The 16,749-nt window shown below is 44.3% G+C and overlaps 1 protein-coding gene across 1 annotated transcript in view; it reads right to left on the bottom strand.

The window, feature by feature from the left end:
* Window positions 1-16,749, bottom strand: part of SYNM (synemin) — a 65,375-nt gene that overhangs the window by 14,656 nt on the left and 33,970 nt on the right. The window contains exon 2 of the mRNA XM_069766286.1: window positions 6,756-6,880. Within this exon, the coding sequence (XP_069622387.1) occupies window positions 6,756-6,880 (125 nt within the window). The remainder of the gene's footprint in view (window positions 1-6,755; window positions 6,881-16,749) is intronic.

The following is a 16,749-nucleotide window of genomic DNA, read 5'->3' as shown; positions in this document are numbered from 1 at the left end:
GTGAGGTGTGAACAAAAAAATGATAGCCAACATACCAACCACACCCAGAGGGAAAGCGACGGCCATTTGCACTGTAACATGAACCTGAGGACAGGTGGCTGTAGAAGTGGTAGCGACCATAAATAATAACGATCATTCAAACAGTAACAAAAAGTGGGTAAGAGCACCTCGTTACCAAAAAACACAAAGGGAAACAGATTTACATCAAGCCATAAACGCAATGTTTAGCAGGGACCTGGACCTCATGTCACTGCTTATATTTAGTACTATGCACCTTGGTCCAGGATTAGAGTCATGAAAATAGTATGGAGGGTTGAGATTCCATTGCAGAACATATGCATCTCATAGTTTACGCTCCACAGAGGCCATTGAGGTGGTTGGTACTTATAGCCCCTGAGCTCCAGTTCCAAATGTGTACCGGGACACCCTACCTACCATGTATCATTTACAATTCTGACACTTTTTATGTAGCAGAAGGGAATTTGGTCTTCCCATGGCCCTGACTAAGGACGTATTATGCTTTGGAAACACTTTTGAGTTGCGTCTGCTCACTACTTTCTGCTGGACTTTACAACTATTTGATAACTGAATGAAGACGTTTCTAATCTGGAGCTTTGGATACTTCTGTTTTTTTGGCTCTAGGGATTTTTCCATGCAACCAGAGAAAACAAGTTCATATATAGGAAGCTGATAAAATCCTGTTTATATATGCCATACTATGCAGAGATACAGTCATATTTGGATGCTGGTGGCTACATTTCAACATTTGTATGATGGTCGTATCAATTGAACTCCATAGAGTTCAATGGCATTTTTAGCTAAATTTATTTTTGTGTGAAGTGTATTTTATTAGGGAGATACTAGGCGCTTCCGGAAGACAAGGATAATTTGAAGGTTGAGATAATATGCTCAGTACCAAATTTATTAGGACACTTTAATAAGAACAAAACAACGCGTTTCAGCCCAGAACGGCCTTCATCAGGTATTATATGTGTTTTGTTCTTATTAAAGTGTCCTAATAAATTTGGTACTGAGCAAATTATCTCAACCTTCAAATTATCCTTGTCTTCCGGAAGCGCCTAGAAAGGAATTTTTTTTTTCTCTAACCATTGTATTCACATGCAATCCTTGGATCAAGGCTGGCATAGTTCCTGCAATAGTGCTGCATACCGGAATATTATAAGGCGTGGATCCATCATACGGATCAATTGAATGTACATACAAGACATCCAAAGGGTGAGTGCAACAATATATATCTCTTGCTGTGAATATACACCTACACTTAGACTCTGCGCCCCTTGTCTCCCTTTTTATATCTCCTTCCGATATCCTTGTGGATTAGGGAGATACTTTGTTTGATACATCTTAGAAAATTCAGCTATGCCTAGGTGTTGAGCTGTGTTGTGGTGTGTTCAGAAGAAGCTGTGAAGAATATGAAAATTCATGCTCTATCCTCTTTTCGAACAGGTTTTACAATAGCAAGGAAGTTCTCTACCTTAACCAATCACTTCCATTACAAGGAGATAAGCCCCTGTCTACATTGCTTTTTTAAATACACATAACAAAAGACTTAGATAAACATTTCATTAAAATGTAATTTACATACAGACTTGGGTTGACTTACCGTATTTTTCGGACTATAATAAGACGCACCGGACCATAAGATGCACCCCAAATTTGGGGTGAAAATTGCAGAAAAAAAGATTTTTTATAAGATGGGGGGCCGTCTTATTGTCCGAATTTACAGTATCTTACCTGAGGGCTGGCGGTGGCAGAGCAGGGTCACAGGAGGCAAGGTGTCAGCAGAGGTGGGGTGATGCTGGGATGAGGAGGTGCTGGGATCAGGAGGTGCTGGGATCAGGAGGTGCTGGGATCAGGAGGTGCTGGGATCAGGAGGTGCTGGGATCAGGAGGTGCAGTGAGAGGTATGGTGTGAGAGGGGTCCCAGGCTTACCGTGCAGGCAATGCAGGCTTACCGTGGTGGCAGAGGTGCGGTGGCAGAGGTGCGGTGGCTGAGGTGCGGTGGCAGAGGTGCAGCGGCAGAGGAGGCGCAGTAAGCGGGGTCCCTTTCCCCGGTATGGTGATGCAGCAGCCCGGTAAGCAGCAGAGCCGGGTGAATCCTGTTGTTATCGGTGGGCGCGGCCATCTTCCTGAGGCCGCGCGTGTGCAGATGAAGCGCTCTGCTTCCCGGGGCTTCAGGAAAATGGCCGCGGGAGGCCGCGCGTGCGCAGATGGAGATCGCGGCGGCCTTTTTCCTGAAGCCCCGGGAAGCAGAGCGCTCCATCTGCGCACGCGTGGCCTCAGGAAAATGGCCGCCACCACCGATAACAACAGGATTCACCCGGCTCTGCCGCATACCGGGCTGCTGCATCACCTCACCGGAGAAAGGGACCCCGCTTACTCCGCCTCCTCTGCCGCCACACCTCTGCCGCCGCACCTCTGCCACCGCACCTCTGCCACCGCACCTCTGCCGCCACGGTAAGCCTGCATTGCGGCTATTAGACGCACCCCCCATTTTCCCCCCTTTTTGGGGGGGGGAAAAAGTGCGTCTTGTAGTCCGAAAAATACGGTAACTTGGAACCATTGATATGTTGGTGAGCCACTAAACCAGGGTCTCCACAGCACCTTCAGAGCCTCTCCCTACTGTCTGTCACCCCTCCCCAACAGACCCCCTGACATAGTCTTGGAACATTATGCCCTCCTTCCCTGCCTGTTTATTGCCCTTTTTGCCCCTACAATACCATTCCAATACATTGTCCCATTTGCACTGGAAAACCCTTCTACTTCATGTCTGTGCCCATTTCTCACACAGCTCCTCACAACTTCCAACCATACAGTACATTTTTCCAATGCCATCCACCGTTCCCATCCATCATGTTCTCCACATACATGGACACGTAGTCACAAAAAACACGGCCACCTTTTCCTTAAAGTGTATTGGGAATGTGATGGACACAAATTGGTAAAATCAAGCAATATTTACATTTAAATCTAGGGTTGGCCTCCAAAATCAATTTTACTAGTTGGCCATAGACAACCTAGTTGAACACTAGTGACCACGTGGAATATCAGATTTGATTTTCTTTGCATGAACAGAGATGAGGTTGACAAAGGTAAGATTCTGCAAAATTATTACATCAATAAATGTATCTTTATTGTGCGTGACAGGTAATTGACGATTACGTGAAATATAAAGGAAAAATGGTCACAGAAAAAAGCCCACAGCCATGAATGCCCACAGGAAAATTGCCACAGGGAAAGCTGCCCACACAGAAAATTATCCACATGGAGAAAATAACAATAGTTTATTAAAACGGTTTATTAAAGAGGGTAAAACTGTATTCACACATGGAAAACTGGGTACATACCGGTACAGCCGGGGTCACTCTGTACACAGGATCCAGAGCACCTCTATTGGCACAGTCAGATCCGGGTTAAAAAAAAACAGCCGGGTATGTTGACACCAGTGACACCTACCCCAGTAAATAAATTCCAAGGTGAAATTCAATAGAGTCCTACTCACCTCCACTCAACCCAATACCAAACCGGCACATTAGTAACTGGGAATTTTAACCTCAAGATAATTAGTTTTAGTGGCATCTATTTAAAAGATAAGATGAAATCATACTCATCCCCATAGGATCAGACAAACTTGCAAGAAGGAATATAATATCATAATCATCTTATTAAAAAAATGAATGATCTTACTCAAATTTATAAATGGGTAGGTACCACTCGTATCAATATCCTCAGCTATATTTTCACTCGGATCTGACTGTGACGGTAGAGGTGCACCTCGTGCTTTTATATTCTGTTTGTTCTGTGTTCTTTGTTTAGTGTTTTAGGCTTATTTTATTTTTTGGCTTAATTATCCTAAGGACCAGCGTCGGACTGGAACACCTTGGGCCCACCAGGGAAAATCATTCTTGGGGCCCACTATGTAGCTACATAGAAATACATTCAAGACCATCAATTGTGCGGTAAAACGCTCTAATATCAGGGCATAATATAAGGTAGTACATGTCTTAATTATGTAGCAGGGGTTGGAGTAGCCACCTCACAGAATATAAAGTAGCCCCCCTCATAGAATATAATGTAGCCTCCCACAGAATATAATGCAGCCCTCCATAGAATATAATGCACATCCCTTATAGAATATAATGTAGCCTCCCTCATGGAATATAATGCAGCCCCCCTCATAGGGTATAATACAGCACCCCACAAAATATAATGCAATCCCCCCATAAGGTATAATGCAGCCCCCCATAGAATATAATGTAGCCCCTCAGAGTATAATGCAACCCCCCATAGAATATACTGTAGCTCTCTCATATGGTATAATGCAGCTCCCCTCATATAGTATGATGTAGCCACCTGAGAGAATAATGCAGCCCCTCCACAGAATATAATGTAGCCCCCTCAGAGTATAATGTCAACCCCTCATAAGGCAGCCCCCCATAGAATATACTGTAGCCCCTCATAGGGCATAATGCAGCTCCCCTAATATAGTATGATGTAGTCCCCTCAGAGAATAATGCAGCCCCCACAGACAAATAATGTAGCCCCCTCATAGGGTATAATGCAGCCCCCCTGATAGGGTATAATGCAGCCCCCTCCACCATCATCATTTTTCTCCCCCTCCACCATTATACTCATTACCACCTCCATCATTGCCTCCTTCCCCACCATCATTGTCTTTTCCACCACTACCATCTTTGTCCTTTACACCACAACAATCATTGCTTTCTTCCCCACCATCATCATTGCCCCCACCACCACCATCATCATCATTGCCTCCAGCACCATCATCATTGCCTCCAGCACCATAATCATTGCCTCCAGCACCATCATCATTGCCTTCAGCACCATCATCATTGCCTCCAGCACCATCATCATTGCCTCCAGCACCATCATCATCATCATCATTTCTTCCAGCACCATCATCATTGCCTCCAGCACCATCATCATTACCTCCAGCACCATCATCATTGCCTCCAGCACCATCATCATCATCATTTCTTCCAGCACCATCATCATTGCCCCCACCACCATCATCATCATTGCCTCCAGCACCATCATCATTGCCCCCAACACATCATCATTGCCTCCAGCACCATCATCATTGCCTCCAGCACCATCATCATCATCATTTCTTCCAGCACCATCATCATTGCCTCCAGCACCATCATCATTGCCTCCAGCACCACCATCATTGCCTCCAGCACCATCATCATTGCCTCCAGCACCATCATCATTGCCTCCAGCACATCATCATTGCCTCCAGCACCGTCATCATTGCCTCCAGCACCGTCATCATTGCCTCCAGCAGCGTCATCATTGCCTCTAGCATCGTCATCATTGCCTCCAGCACCGTCATCATTGCCTCCCCCCACACACACACAGCTGCACACATGGAGGCAAACACACAGACACACACAGCCACACACACACTCACACACACACACACAGCACCCACTCACCTCTCCGCACGTTCTCAGCAGCCGCAGCACATCCCAGCAACTTTCTGTCTGAAACAGCCGCGCTGAATGATGACGTCATCCAGCCGCACTGATTCAGACAGGAAGTGCCGGGCAGGAAGGAGGACGACGTGAATCCCTGCAGCTCTGCTCTGGTCCCAAGCTGCAGGGATCACAATCAAGGATCGCCGCCCTTTAGATGCCCACCTCTGGGGCCCCCCATTCAGCAGCACTGGCGGGCAGTGTTAGCCTCAGCCTGCGGCTAACGCTGCCCGCCATTAAAGTGAAATGGTATTCACGCCTCTCCAAGCCCATGGGGGCGTGGGGAAGTGTGAATATTCATTTCTCTTTTGCAGCGGGGACAGGCTCCTGTCCATCTGCTGCTCTCTGGCACCAGAAGGGCCCCCCTTGACCCAGGGGCCCCATAGCAGCAGGGTGTGGCACTATTAGCGACACTCCACTAGCTGGGGGGTCCCTGGAGCAGTGGGGGCCCTAGGCAGCTGCTGGCCAATATGCCAGCAGGTGTCAGTGCCTGGACCCACCGGAGAATCCTCCGGTTCTCCGGTGGGCCAGTCTGACCCTGCTAAGGACTGACAATGGAGGAGTCATGATTTACATCAGATTAAGGAAGTTTACTGCAAGTGGCATAACCTGAAGCTCATCGGCACCAATGCAAAATCTCTAACTGGGCCCCCAACTATTATGGCTCTTTAAAGGGAATCTGTCACCCCAAAAATCGTATCTGAGCTAAGCCCACCAGCATCAGGGGCCGTAATGCTGTAGATAAGCCCCCGATGTAACCTGAAAGATGAGAAATAAAGGTTAGATTATGCTCACCTTTATTTCTCATCTTTCAGGTTACATCGGGGGTTTATCTACAGCATTACAGAGTGCTGTAGACAAGCCCCTGATGCCGGTGGGCTTAGCTCAGATACGATTTTTGGGGTGACAGATTCCCTTTAATAGTACTTTAATAGTACTAGGCTTTTCATATGGGACAAAGGAACCTTTTGTGCCTTTACTAGACTCTACGACCTGGGTGCGATTGTAACTCCTGCATCACAAAAGTAATATTTTAATTATCCGACCGTTTGCTATATCACATTCTAATAAGTGGGCTTATATACCCAGTTGTTCAAAAATAAGTGTATCCTCTCTTACCATTTCAAATCTCAGCCTACATAAAAAATTTGATTTCCTGCAAAACCTTCCGATATCAGAAGTGGTTATTTAAAGGAATTTAGGTTAGCAGAAGAGATATCTTCCAAGTTCCCCTTACCTATAAGCTGCCACTTCCAGGCTGAGTCCTGTCTTCACTTGCATGAGGTCGTGATAATCCTTCAGACGCTCTGTGATAGTTAGCGTGATATTCCGTTTTTGATTCTCCAACTCTTCTATTATGATCTGCAAAAACAAATTAATAGCAAGTAGTAATATACATGTTGTCTAATATAATGTTTTGTTTTCCAAAAGTTGTCAGATCAGTTTAGAGTTGTAATAAATGTTATCAAATGGTAGCTAGTTATCAGTGCTATGTACGGTATATACTATTCATGGATTGGAGTAAGGAGCTGTACAGCCTCGGTGTGCAATACAGGTCAGTATTTTTATTTTTATTCTCTTATATAGCGTCATTAATTCCACAGCGCTTTACGGACATTATCATCCCTGTCCACATTGGGCTCACAGTCAAGATTCATTAACAGCATGTCTTTGAAGGAAATCCATGCAAACACAGGGATAACATACAAGTTCCTTGCAGATGCTGTACTTGGTGGGATTTGACCTCCGGCCCCCAGCGATGCATGGCTAGAGTGCTAACCACTGAGCCACCCTGCAGCAGAATTTCCAATTTTTATAGAATCTGACAAAGAGCCCATTTCTTGTAGGCAACAAAGACAGTACCTACTTGTAGCTCCATACTGTAGCACAGAAAGGCCCCAATTTTTCATTGTTTCTGAACCATTTTTTCTGGAGTAAAAACGGATCTAATAGTGACTTTTCTGTTTTCACCTAATTCATTATTCAGTTTGTGCCTTTTTTTACGTTACGGCAACTTTACTTGGTTTTGCCTGTTTTTTAATGACAATAGTTTTCCTTATCCAGATGTATTTACCTACTTAATTATTTGTGACTTTTCAAAAAAAAAAAAAAAACCTGCACAATTGTCCTCCAGTTCCTTACAGGAGCACAAATCTGTCTAATTGTATTTTATTTTTGCACCGCTAAAGACTAACATTCGACATTTTAAAGGATCATGCAACTGTTTGCTCTAAAAAGATGCAAAAATAAGTAAAAAAAGAGTATCTTTGACATGGCGCAAAATTCAATCCACTTGCAGTATTTTGAAGACTTTGGAAAGAAAAAAGAACTGAATACCATAAGAGAAAAAAGAAAAGTAACTGGTAAAAACACCCAAATGATTAATAGAAATTGGAGTACCTACAGCCTGGCCTGTATTGCAGACCTATAGGGATTCTATGTACAGGAGTCCTATGAAGGTGGTGAATATTCCTTATAAATCCCAAATTACTGCCATGTTAATATGTAATTCTCATCATCACATCTGCTTAGCTCTGCACTTCTGAATGCATCCACATATATCAGTTTTGGCTTGACGATGTATCTCGCCCACTCCTGCCCTTTGCTAAAATTATTTCTCTTATTTGCTTCGATGAAATCACCGTAGACACTGTTGCTTGTTGAATATCAATAAACTACCTACTGAAACCACTCTTCTAATTCTGAACAGCCAGATCTGCCTAAAGAGGAACTCCAGTAACCAATGAGCTCATGTATTTGGCAGATACTTGATAGTCTTCTTTTTTTTTCCACAAATGATTTAGTAACTTGTTGTTTATCATCATTCTTTATGGATATAAGTAGTGATGAGCGCAAGTGCTCGTTACTCGAGTTTACACGGTGTGCTCGGGTATGCACGGAGTAGTGCGGGTGCTCGAGTGACATGTTCAAGTTCCCACTGCTGCATGTTTCACGGCTGTTAGATAGCCACAAAACATGCGAGGATGGCACGTTTGTCAGGCAATCTCCGCATAAATAAAGCTGGTGGTTCCCTTCATTACTGACTCTTGACTGCTGTTGCTTTTGGCTGGGGCTAGAAAGACAGTCAAGTAATTATGCCTAAGCAAAGGATTGTTGCCCACCTAACAAAGTGTTATATAATAATACAATAAAACCTCTCGGAAAAAATAAGGCTGAAAGAGGCTCCAGGCTTGGGGTTCAAGTATGCGGCCACTCTCTGTGACTGCAGACTTGTGAATCCTGACATCATGCGCAGAGCACGCTGTCTGGATTCTCTGATGCCAGCACTTGGAGCGGCCGTGCGAGAAACTGCAAGGATGCAGTCACATGATTGGCCACTCCTGGCACTGGAGAATCCTGACATTTTGTCCATGTGCATGCTCGGAGAATTCATAGTAACATAGTAACATAGTTAGTAAGGCCGAAAAAAGACATTTGTCCATCCAGTTCAGCCTATATTCCATCATAATAAATCCCCAGATCTACGTCCTTCTACAGAACCTAATAATAGTATGATACAATATTGTTCTGCTCCAGGAAGACATCCAGGCCTCTCTTGAACCCCTCGACTGAGTTCGCCATCACCACCTCCTCAGGCAAGCAATTCCAGATTCTCACCGCCCTAACAGTAAAGAATCCTCTTCTATGTTGGTGGAAAAACCTTCTCTCCTCCAGACGCAAAGAATGCCCCCTTGTGCCCGTCACCTTCCTTGGTATAAACAGATCCTCAGCGAGATATTTGTATTGTCCCCTTATATACTTATACATGGTTATTAGATCGCCCCTCAGTCGTCTTTTTTCTAGACTAAATAATCCTAATTTCGCTAATCTATCTGGGTATTGTAGTTCTCCCATCCCCTTTATTAATTTTGTTGCCCTCCTTTGTACTCTCTCTAGTTCCATTATATCCTTCCTGAGCACCGGTGCCCAAAACTGGACACAGTACTCCATGTGCGGTCTAACTAGGGATTTGTACAGAGGCAGTATAATGCTCTCATCATGTGTATCTAGACCTCTCTTAATGCACCCCATGATCCTGTTTGCCTTGGCAGCTGCTGCCTGGCACTGGCTGCTCCAGGTAAGTTTATCATTAACTTGGATCCCCAAGTCCTTCTCCCTGTTAGATTTACCCAGTGGTTTCCCATTCAGTGTGTAATGGTGATATTGATTCCTTCTTCCCATGTGTATAACCTTACATTTATCATTGTTAAACCTCATCTGCCACCTTTCAGCCCAAGTTTCCAACTTATCCAGATCCATCTGTAGCAGAATACTATCTTCTCTTGTATTAACTGCTTTACATAGTTTTGTATCATCTGCAAATATCGATATTTTACTGTGTAAACCTTCTACCAGATCATTAATGAATATGTTGAAGAGAACAGGTCCCAATACCGACCCCTGCGGTACCCCACTGGTCACAGCGACCCAGTTAGAGACTATACCATTTATAACCACCCTCTGCTTTCTATCACTAAGCCAGTTACTAAACCATTTACACACATTTTCCCCCAGACCAAGCATTCTCATTTTGTGTACCAACCTCTTGTGCGGCACGGTATCAAACGCTTTGGAAAAATCGAGATATACCACGTCCAATGACTCACCGTGGTCCAGCCTATAGCTTACCTCTTCATAAAAACTGATTAGATTGGTTTGACAGGAGCGATTTCTCATAAACCCATGCTGATATGGAGTTAAACAGTTATTCTCATTGAGATAATCCAGAATAACATCCCTCAGAAACCCTTCAAATATTTTACCAACAATAGAGGTTAGACTTACTGGCCTATAATTTCCAGGTTCACTTTTAGAGCCCTTTTTGAATATTGGCACCACATTTGCTATGCGCCAATCCTGTGGAACAGACCCTGTCGCTATAGAGTCCCTAAAAATAAGAAATAATGGTTTATCTATTACATTACTTAGTTCTCTTAGTACTCGTGGGTGTATGCCATCCGGACCCGGAGATTTATCTATTTTAATCTTATTTAGCCGGTTTCGCACCTCTTCCTGGGTTAGATTTGTGACCCTTAATATAGGGTTTTCATTGTTTCTTGGGATGTCACCTAGCATTTCATTTTCCACCGTGAATACCGTGGAGAAGAAGGTGTTTAATATGTTAGCTTTTTCCTCGTCATCTACAACCATTCTTTCCTCACTATTTTTTAAGGGGCCTACATTTTCAGTTTTTATTCTTTTACTATTGATATAGTTGAAGAACAGTTTGGGATTAGTTTTACTCTCCTTAGCAATGTGCTTCTCTGTTTCCTTTTTGGGAGCTTTAATGAGTTTTTTAGATAAAGTATTTTTCTCCCTATAGTTTTTTAGAGCTTCAATGGTGCCATCCTGCTTTAGTAGTGCAAATGCTTTCTTTTTACTGTTAATTGCCTGTCTTACTTACTTCACAAGTCTACAGCCAAATAGACTGGTATAGAGTAACTACTGCAGACTTGAACCCCAATCCTGGACAACCCCTTAGCCTCAATGTAATTTTTGTCTATAAGGACAGGGACAGATTTACATGTCTGCATAGTTGGCAATAGGAGGCCCTCAGAGAACAGTTTCATTAGTGAAACAGTTTTAGTGGTTGTATAGGCTGACCCTGCTACTACTCCTGGTACTGTGCAAATTTTAGGTGAATAGGTTCTGATGTATTGCACAGCCTATACAACAACTAATTGTACAATCTAACTGCATAACCTAAAATACATAAACAAGAAGACATATTAGTTTGAAATATTTTGGCATAAAATGTTAACCAGTGACGCAGCGATATGACAAGCTGGAGCGGACTGATAAGTAATGATGATGCAGCACATAAGTGACATATGACATCACATATGAGTTCACACAGAAAACAGGCCTTAGTTCACAAGTTTTGTAATATTATTATTCACAAATGGATGGGACAAGTCTACAATACCTGTCCCACTAATCTATCCTGCTCATTTCTGCATCATACATCACTGTTGGCCAAAGATGCAACTACTTGTTTGGACTTATGTGTATAATGTCAGCAGCTGTGTTACATAATAATCATTGGGCCAGTTGTTTACCATGCTCTGATACAATGTATGTAAAAAGATAAGGCTAGGATGCAACACAGTCAACTGCCCATTAGAAGTAGTCGTCTTTCGATTTTTCTGTCAAGCAAGAAAATTAATTTTTCTCAATTCTAGTTATCAAAAAGTAATAAGAATTTGTATTATCAGAATTTATTTTATATTAAGGTGCCCTGATTTAGTTATCTAATGTACCATCGTTTTCTCATATTTTGTGCACATTATTTTGTTTTTTTTAATTGGTTTTGATTTAGTTTACAAAAATCTGATTGCTCCCTGCAATTCTGGCAGTTTCTGAGGTGAGTTCAATCTGCGAAGACATCTTTAAATGTGGATTTGAGAAGACGTGCAGGTAAATTAATTGCTTTACCCACCTGAGTTCTCAAGGCGCACAAAAGAAATAAGCAATAAATTCCACTCAGATACATCTGTACTTTTAGGTCACAATTTTAGAAGTTGTTATGCACACTTCTCGTTATTCTTTTACTTCTTTCTAAATCTTTTACATTATTTTATAGCATACAGTGGGTACGGAAAGTATTCATGCTCCATTTCCTTGTGATCATCCTTGAGATGCTCCTACTCCTTCATTGGAGGCCAGCTGTGTTTAATTAAACTGATAGGACTTGATTCGGAAAGGCACACACCTGTCTATTTAAGACCTCACAGCTCTCAGTGCATGTCAGACCAAATGAGAATCATGAGGTCAAAGGAACTGGTCAAGGAGCTCAGAGACAGAATTGTGGCAAGGCACAGATCTGGCCAAGGTTATAACAGAATTTCTGCAGGACTCAAGGTTCCTAAGAGCACAGTGGCCTCCATAATCCTTACATGGAAGAAGTTTGGGACCACCAGAAGTCTTCCTTTGGACCACCAGAAGTCTTCCTAGACCTGGCCGTCCAGCCACACTGAGCAATCGTAGGAGAAGAGCCTTGGTGAGAGAGGTAAAGAAGAACCCCAAGATCACTGTGGCTGAGCTCCAGAGATGCAGTAGGGAGAGGGGAGAAAGTTCCACAAAGTCAACTATCACGGCAGCCCTCCACCAGTCGGGCCTTTATGGCAGAGTGGCCCAATGGAAGTCTCTCCTCAGTGCAAGACATATGAAAGCCTACATAGAGTTTGCTAAAGAAAACACATGAAGGACTCCCAGGCTATGAGAAATAAGATTCTCTGGTGTGATGAGACAAAGATAGACCTTTTTTGTGATAATTCTAAGGGGTATGTGTGTAAAAAAACAGGCACTGCTCATCTCCTGCCAAGTACAATCCCAACAGTGAAACATGGTGGTGGCAGCATCATGCTATGGGGGTGTTTGTCTGCTGCAGGGACAGGATGACTAGTTGTTATTGAAGGAAACATGAATGAGGCCAAGTACAGAGATATCCTGTATGAAAATCTCTTCCAGAGTGCTCTGGACCTCAGACTTGGCCGAAAGTTCACCTTCCAACAAGACAATGACCCTAAGTACACAGCTAAAATAACAAAGGAGTGGCTTCAGAACAACTCTGTGACCATTCTTGACTGGCCCAGCCAGAGCCCTGACCTCAACCCAATTGAGCATCTCTGGAGAGACCTGAAAATGGCTGTTCACCAACGTTCACCATCCAACCTGACGGAACTGGAGAGGATCTTCAAGGAAGAATGGCAGAGGATCCTCAAATCCAGGTGTGAAAAACTTGTTGCACCATTCCCAAGAAGACTCATGGCTGTACTAGCTCAAAAGGGTGCTTCTACTCAATACTGACCAAAGGGTCTGAATACTTATGACCATGTGATGTATCAGTTTTTCTTTTTTAATAAATTTGCAAACATTACTACATTTCTGTTTTTTTCAGTCAAGACGGGGTGCAGATGTACATTAATGAGAAAAATGAACTTTTTTGAATTTCCCAAATGGTTGCAATGAAACAAAGAGTGAAAAATTTAAAGGGGTATGAATACGTTCCGTACTCATTGTATGTACAATGTTAAACTTCATGTCTCCCATGTTTGTTTAGTTATGGTACACTTAAATAGGTTGTCCACTACTTTAACATTGATGACCTATCCTCAGGAAAAGTCATCAATGTCTGATTGGTGAGGGTGTGACACCCTACGTCTCCACAGAACAGCTGTTCTTGATGGCGCTGGCGGCCGGATCTGCTCAGTCTACTGATATTAGCCGGAGCCGGGTACTGCACATCCACCCTGTGTTAAAATAAATAAGGGATGGAAGTGCAGTACCTAGCCGCGGCCACAATCAGTGGATGGAGCAGCTCCATAAGTGAGTGGTTTCGGCAGCACCTAGAACAGCTGATCCAGACCTTCCAACCATCCCGGATCCAGCGGGCAGTCCCGATTTTGAGAGTCTGCCTCGTGGTCACAGCCAGGATCTAACTTTTCCCGCACACTGACTGTGATGCATTCACCGACTTGTTGCTAAGAGACGTCGGGAAACTTCCTCTGCAGCTTTTCTTTGTACAACATCCCGATGGCTGTTCTATGTGCACAGGACCTGTGATGAGGTCACATGATCAGGGGCCTCCGTGCATGCAGGATTCTGCTGTGCTGGTTGGCAGGGTGCTGGATGAGGGTAAGTTTATGTGTGGCATCAGGAGGGGTTTACAGTGTGGATGTAGCAGAGCCATGTGTGTATGAGGTGTACAGAGCAGAGCCCTGTGTGTACAAGGTGTACAGAGCGGAGCAGTGCGTGTACGAGGTGTACAGAGCCGAGCCGTGTGTGTACGATGTGTACTGAGCGGAGCCATGTGTGTACGAGGTGTTCAGAGCGGAGCCGTGTGTGTACGAGGTGTGCAGAGCTGTGTGTGTACGAGGTGTTCGGAGTGGAGCCGTGTGTGTACGAGGAATGTGGAGCAGAGCCACGTGTGTACGACGTGTACGGAGCGGAGCCGTGTGTGCATGAGGTGTACGGAGTGGAGCCACATGTGTACGAGGTGTATGGAGCGGAGCCGGGTGTGAACGAGATGTATGAAGTGTGTATACGGAGCAGAGTCACGTGTGCAAAACTCCCAACCATCCCAGATCCAGTGGGACAGTCCCAATTTTGAGACTCTGTCCCGCTGTCCCGGCCGGGATCCTCCTTTTCCCGTATGGCCTCAGACCAAATGTACCGCTGCTTTAAACTGCTTACGTGATCGCTAGCTGTGTCGGATTGGAGCAGATATTGCTCCTCGCTCTGACACTGACTGGCACAGGAGATACGGAGAGGTCTTTTATCAGTGGCATACCGGAGCTGCAGCAATGTGAGCAGTCAGCAGCATGGCTGGATGATATCATTCAGTGCCGTGGGAGAGGAAGCTGCCGGCTGCTGCGAGGGAGCGCAGTGAGGTGTGTGTATAGGTGTGTGGTGATGGAGAAGGCAATGATGGGGGCGGGGTAACTATGTGTGGCCATTATACTGTACGAAGCATCATGTGGGGACATTCTACTGTACCCAGTATCATGTGGGGCCATTATACAGTATGGAGCATCATGTGTGGCCATTATACTCTACAAAGCATCATATGAGGCCATTATACAGTATGCAGCATCATGTAGGCCCATTATACTGTATTGAGCATCATGTGGAGCCATTATACTGTATGCAGCATCATATGGGGCCATTATACTGTACAAAGCATCATATGTGGTCATTATACAATATGGAGCATCATGTGGGCCCATCATACTGTATGGAACATCACTTGGGGCCATTATACTGTACGCAGCATCTTGTGGGGCCATTATACTGTACGCAGCATCATGTGTGGCCATTAAATAGTATGGAGTACTGTGTGGCCATTATACAGTGTTGAGCATCATGTGGGACCATTATACAGTATGGAGCACTGTGTGCCCATTATACAGTATTGAGCATCATGTGTGGCTATTATACAATATGGAGCACTATGTGGGGCCATTATACAGTATGGAGCACTGTGTGGTTATTATACAGTATGGAGCATCATGAGTGACCATTATACAGTATGGAGCACTATGTGGGGCCATTATACAGTATGGAGTGTTATGAAAGGCAATTCAGAATCACAATGGACATGGAGGTCAGAGCACATACAGTGATCAGACAATAACCCAAAATAATAGAACGAGCTCTGAGACGTGGGAACTCTGCAGACCGCAATCCCTACTCCTATCAAACCACACTAAAGGTAGCCGTGGAGCGCTCCTGACCAGAACCTAGGCGCCTCGTCACAGCCTGAGAAACTAGCTAGTCCTGAAGATAGAAAAATAAGCCTACCTTGCCTCAGAGAAATTCCCCAAAGGAAAAGGCAGCCCCCCACATATAATGACTGTGAGTAAGATGAAAACACAAACATAGAGATGAAACAGATTTAGCAAAGTGAGGCCCGACTAGCTGAACAGAACGAGGATAGGGAAGATAACTTTGCGGTCAGCACAAAAACCTATAAATAACCACGCAGAGGGGACAAAAAGACCCTCCGCACCGACTAACGGTACGGAGGTGGTCCCTCTGCGTCTCAGAGCTTCCAGCAGGCGAGAAAAACCAATAAAGCAAGCTGGACTGAAAAATAGCAACAAAATAACATAAGCAAAACTTAGCTTTGCAGAGCAGCAGGCCACAGGAATGATCCAGGAAAAAAGCAAGTCCTACACTGGAACATTGACAGGAAGCATAGATCAAAGCATCAGGTGGAGTTAAGTAGAGAAGAAGCTAACGAGCTCACCAGATCACCTGAGGGAGGAAACTCAGAAGCTGCAGTACCACTTTCCTCCACAAACGGAAGATCCCAGAGAGAATCAGCCGAAGTACCACTTGTGACCACAGGAGTGAACTCTGCCACAGAATTCACAACAATGGAGCACTGTGCGGCCATTATACAGTATTGAGCACCATGTGTGGCCATTATACAGTATGGAGCACTGTGTGGCCATTATACAGTATTGAACATCATGTGTGGCCATTGTACATTAAGGAGCACTATGTGGGGCCATTATACAGTATGGAGCACTGTGTGGCCATTATACAGTATAGAGCATCATGTGTGGCCATTATACAGTATGGAGCATCATGTGTGGCCATTATAAAGCATGGAGCACTGTGTGGTCATTATACAGTATGGAGCATCATGTGTGGCCATTATACAGTATGGAGCACTGTGTGGCCATTATACAGTATGGAGTACTGTGTAGCCATTATACAGTATG

Source organism: Ranitomeya imitator, chromosome 4 (assembly GCF_032444005.1).
Source record: "Ranitomeya imitator isolate aRanImi1 chromosome 4, aRanImi1.pri, whole genome shotgun sequence".
NCBI classification, from domain to species: domain Eukaryota; kingdom Metazoa; phylum Chordata; class Amphibia; order Anura; family Dendrobatidae; genus Ranitomeya; species Ranitomeya imitator.
Note: the sequence above shows the minus strand (reverse complement) of the source record. Positions and strands in the feature narration are given on the sequence as shown.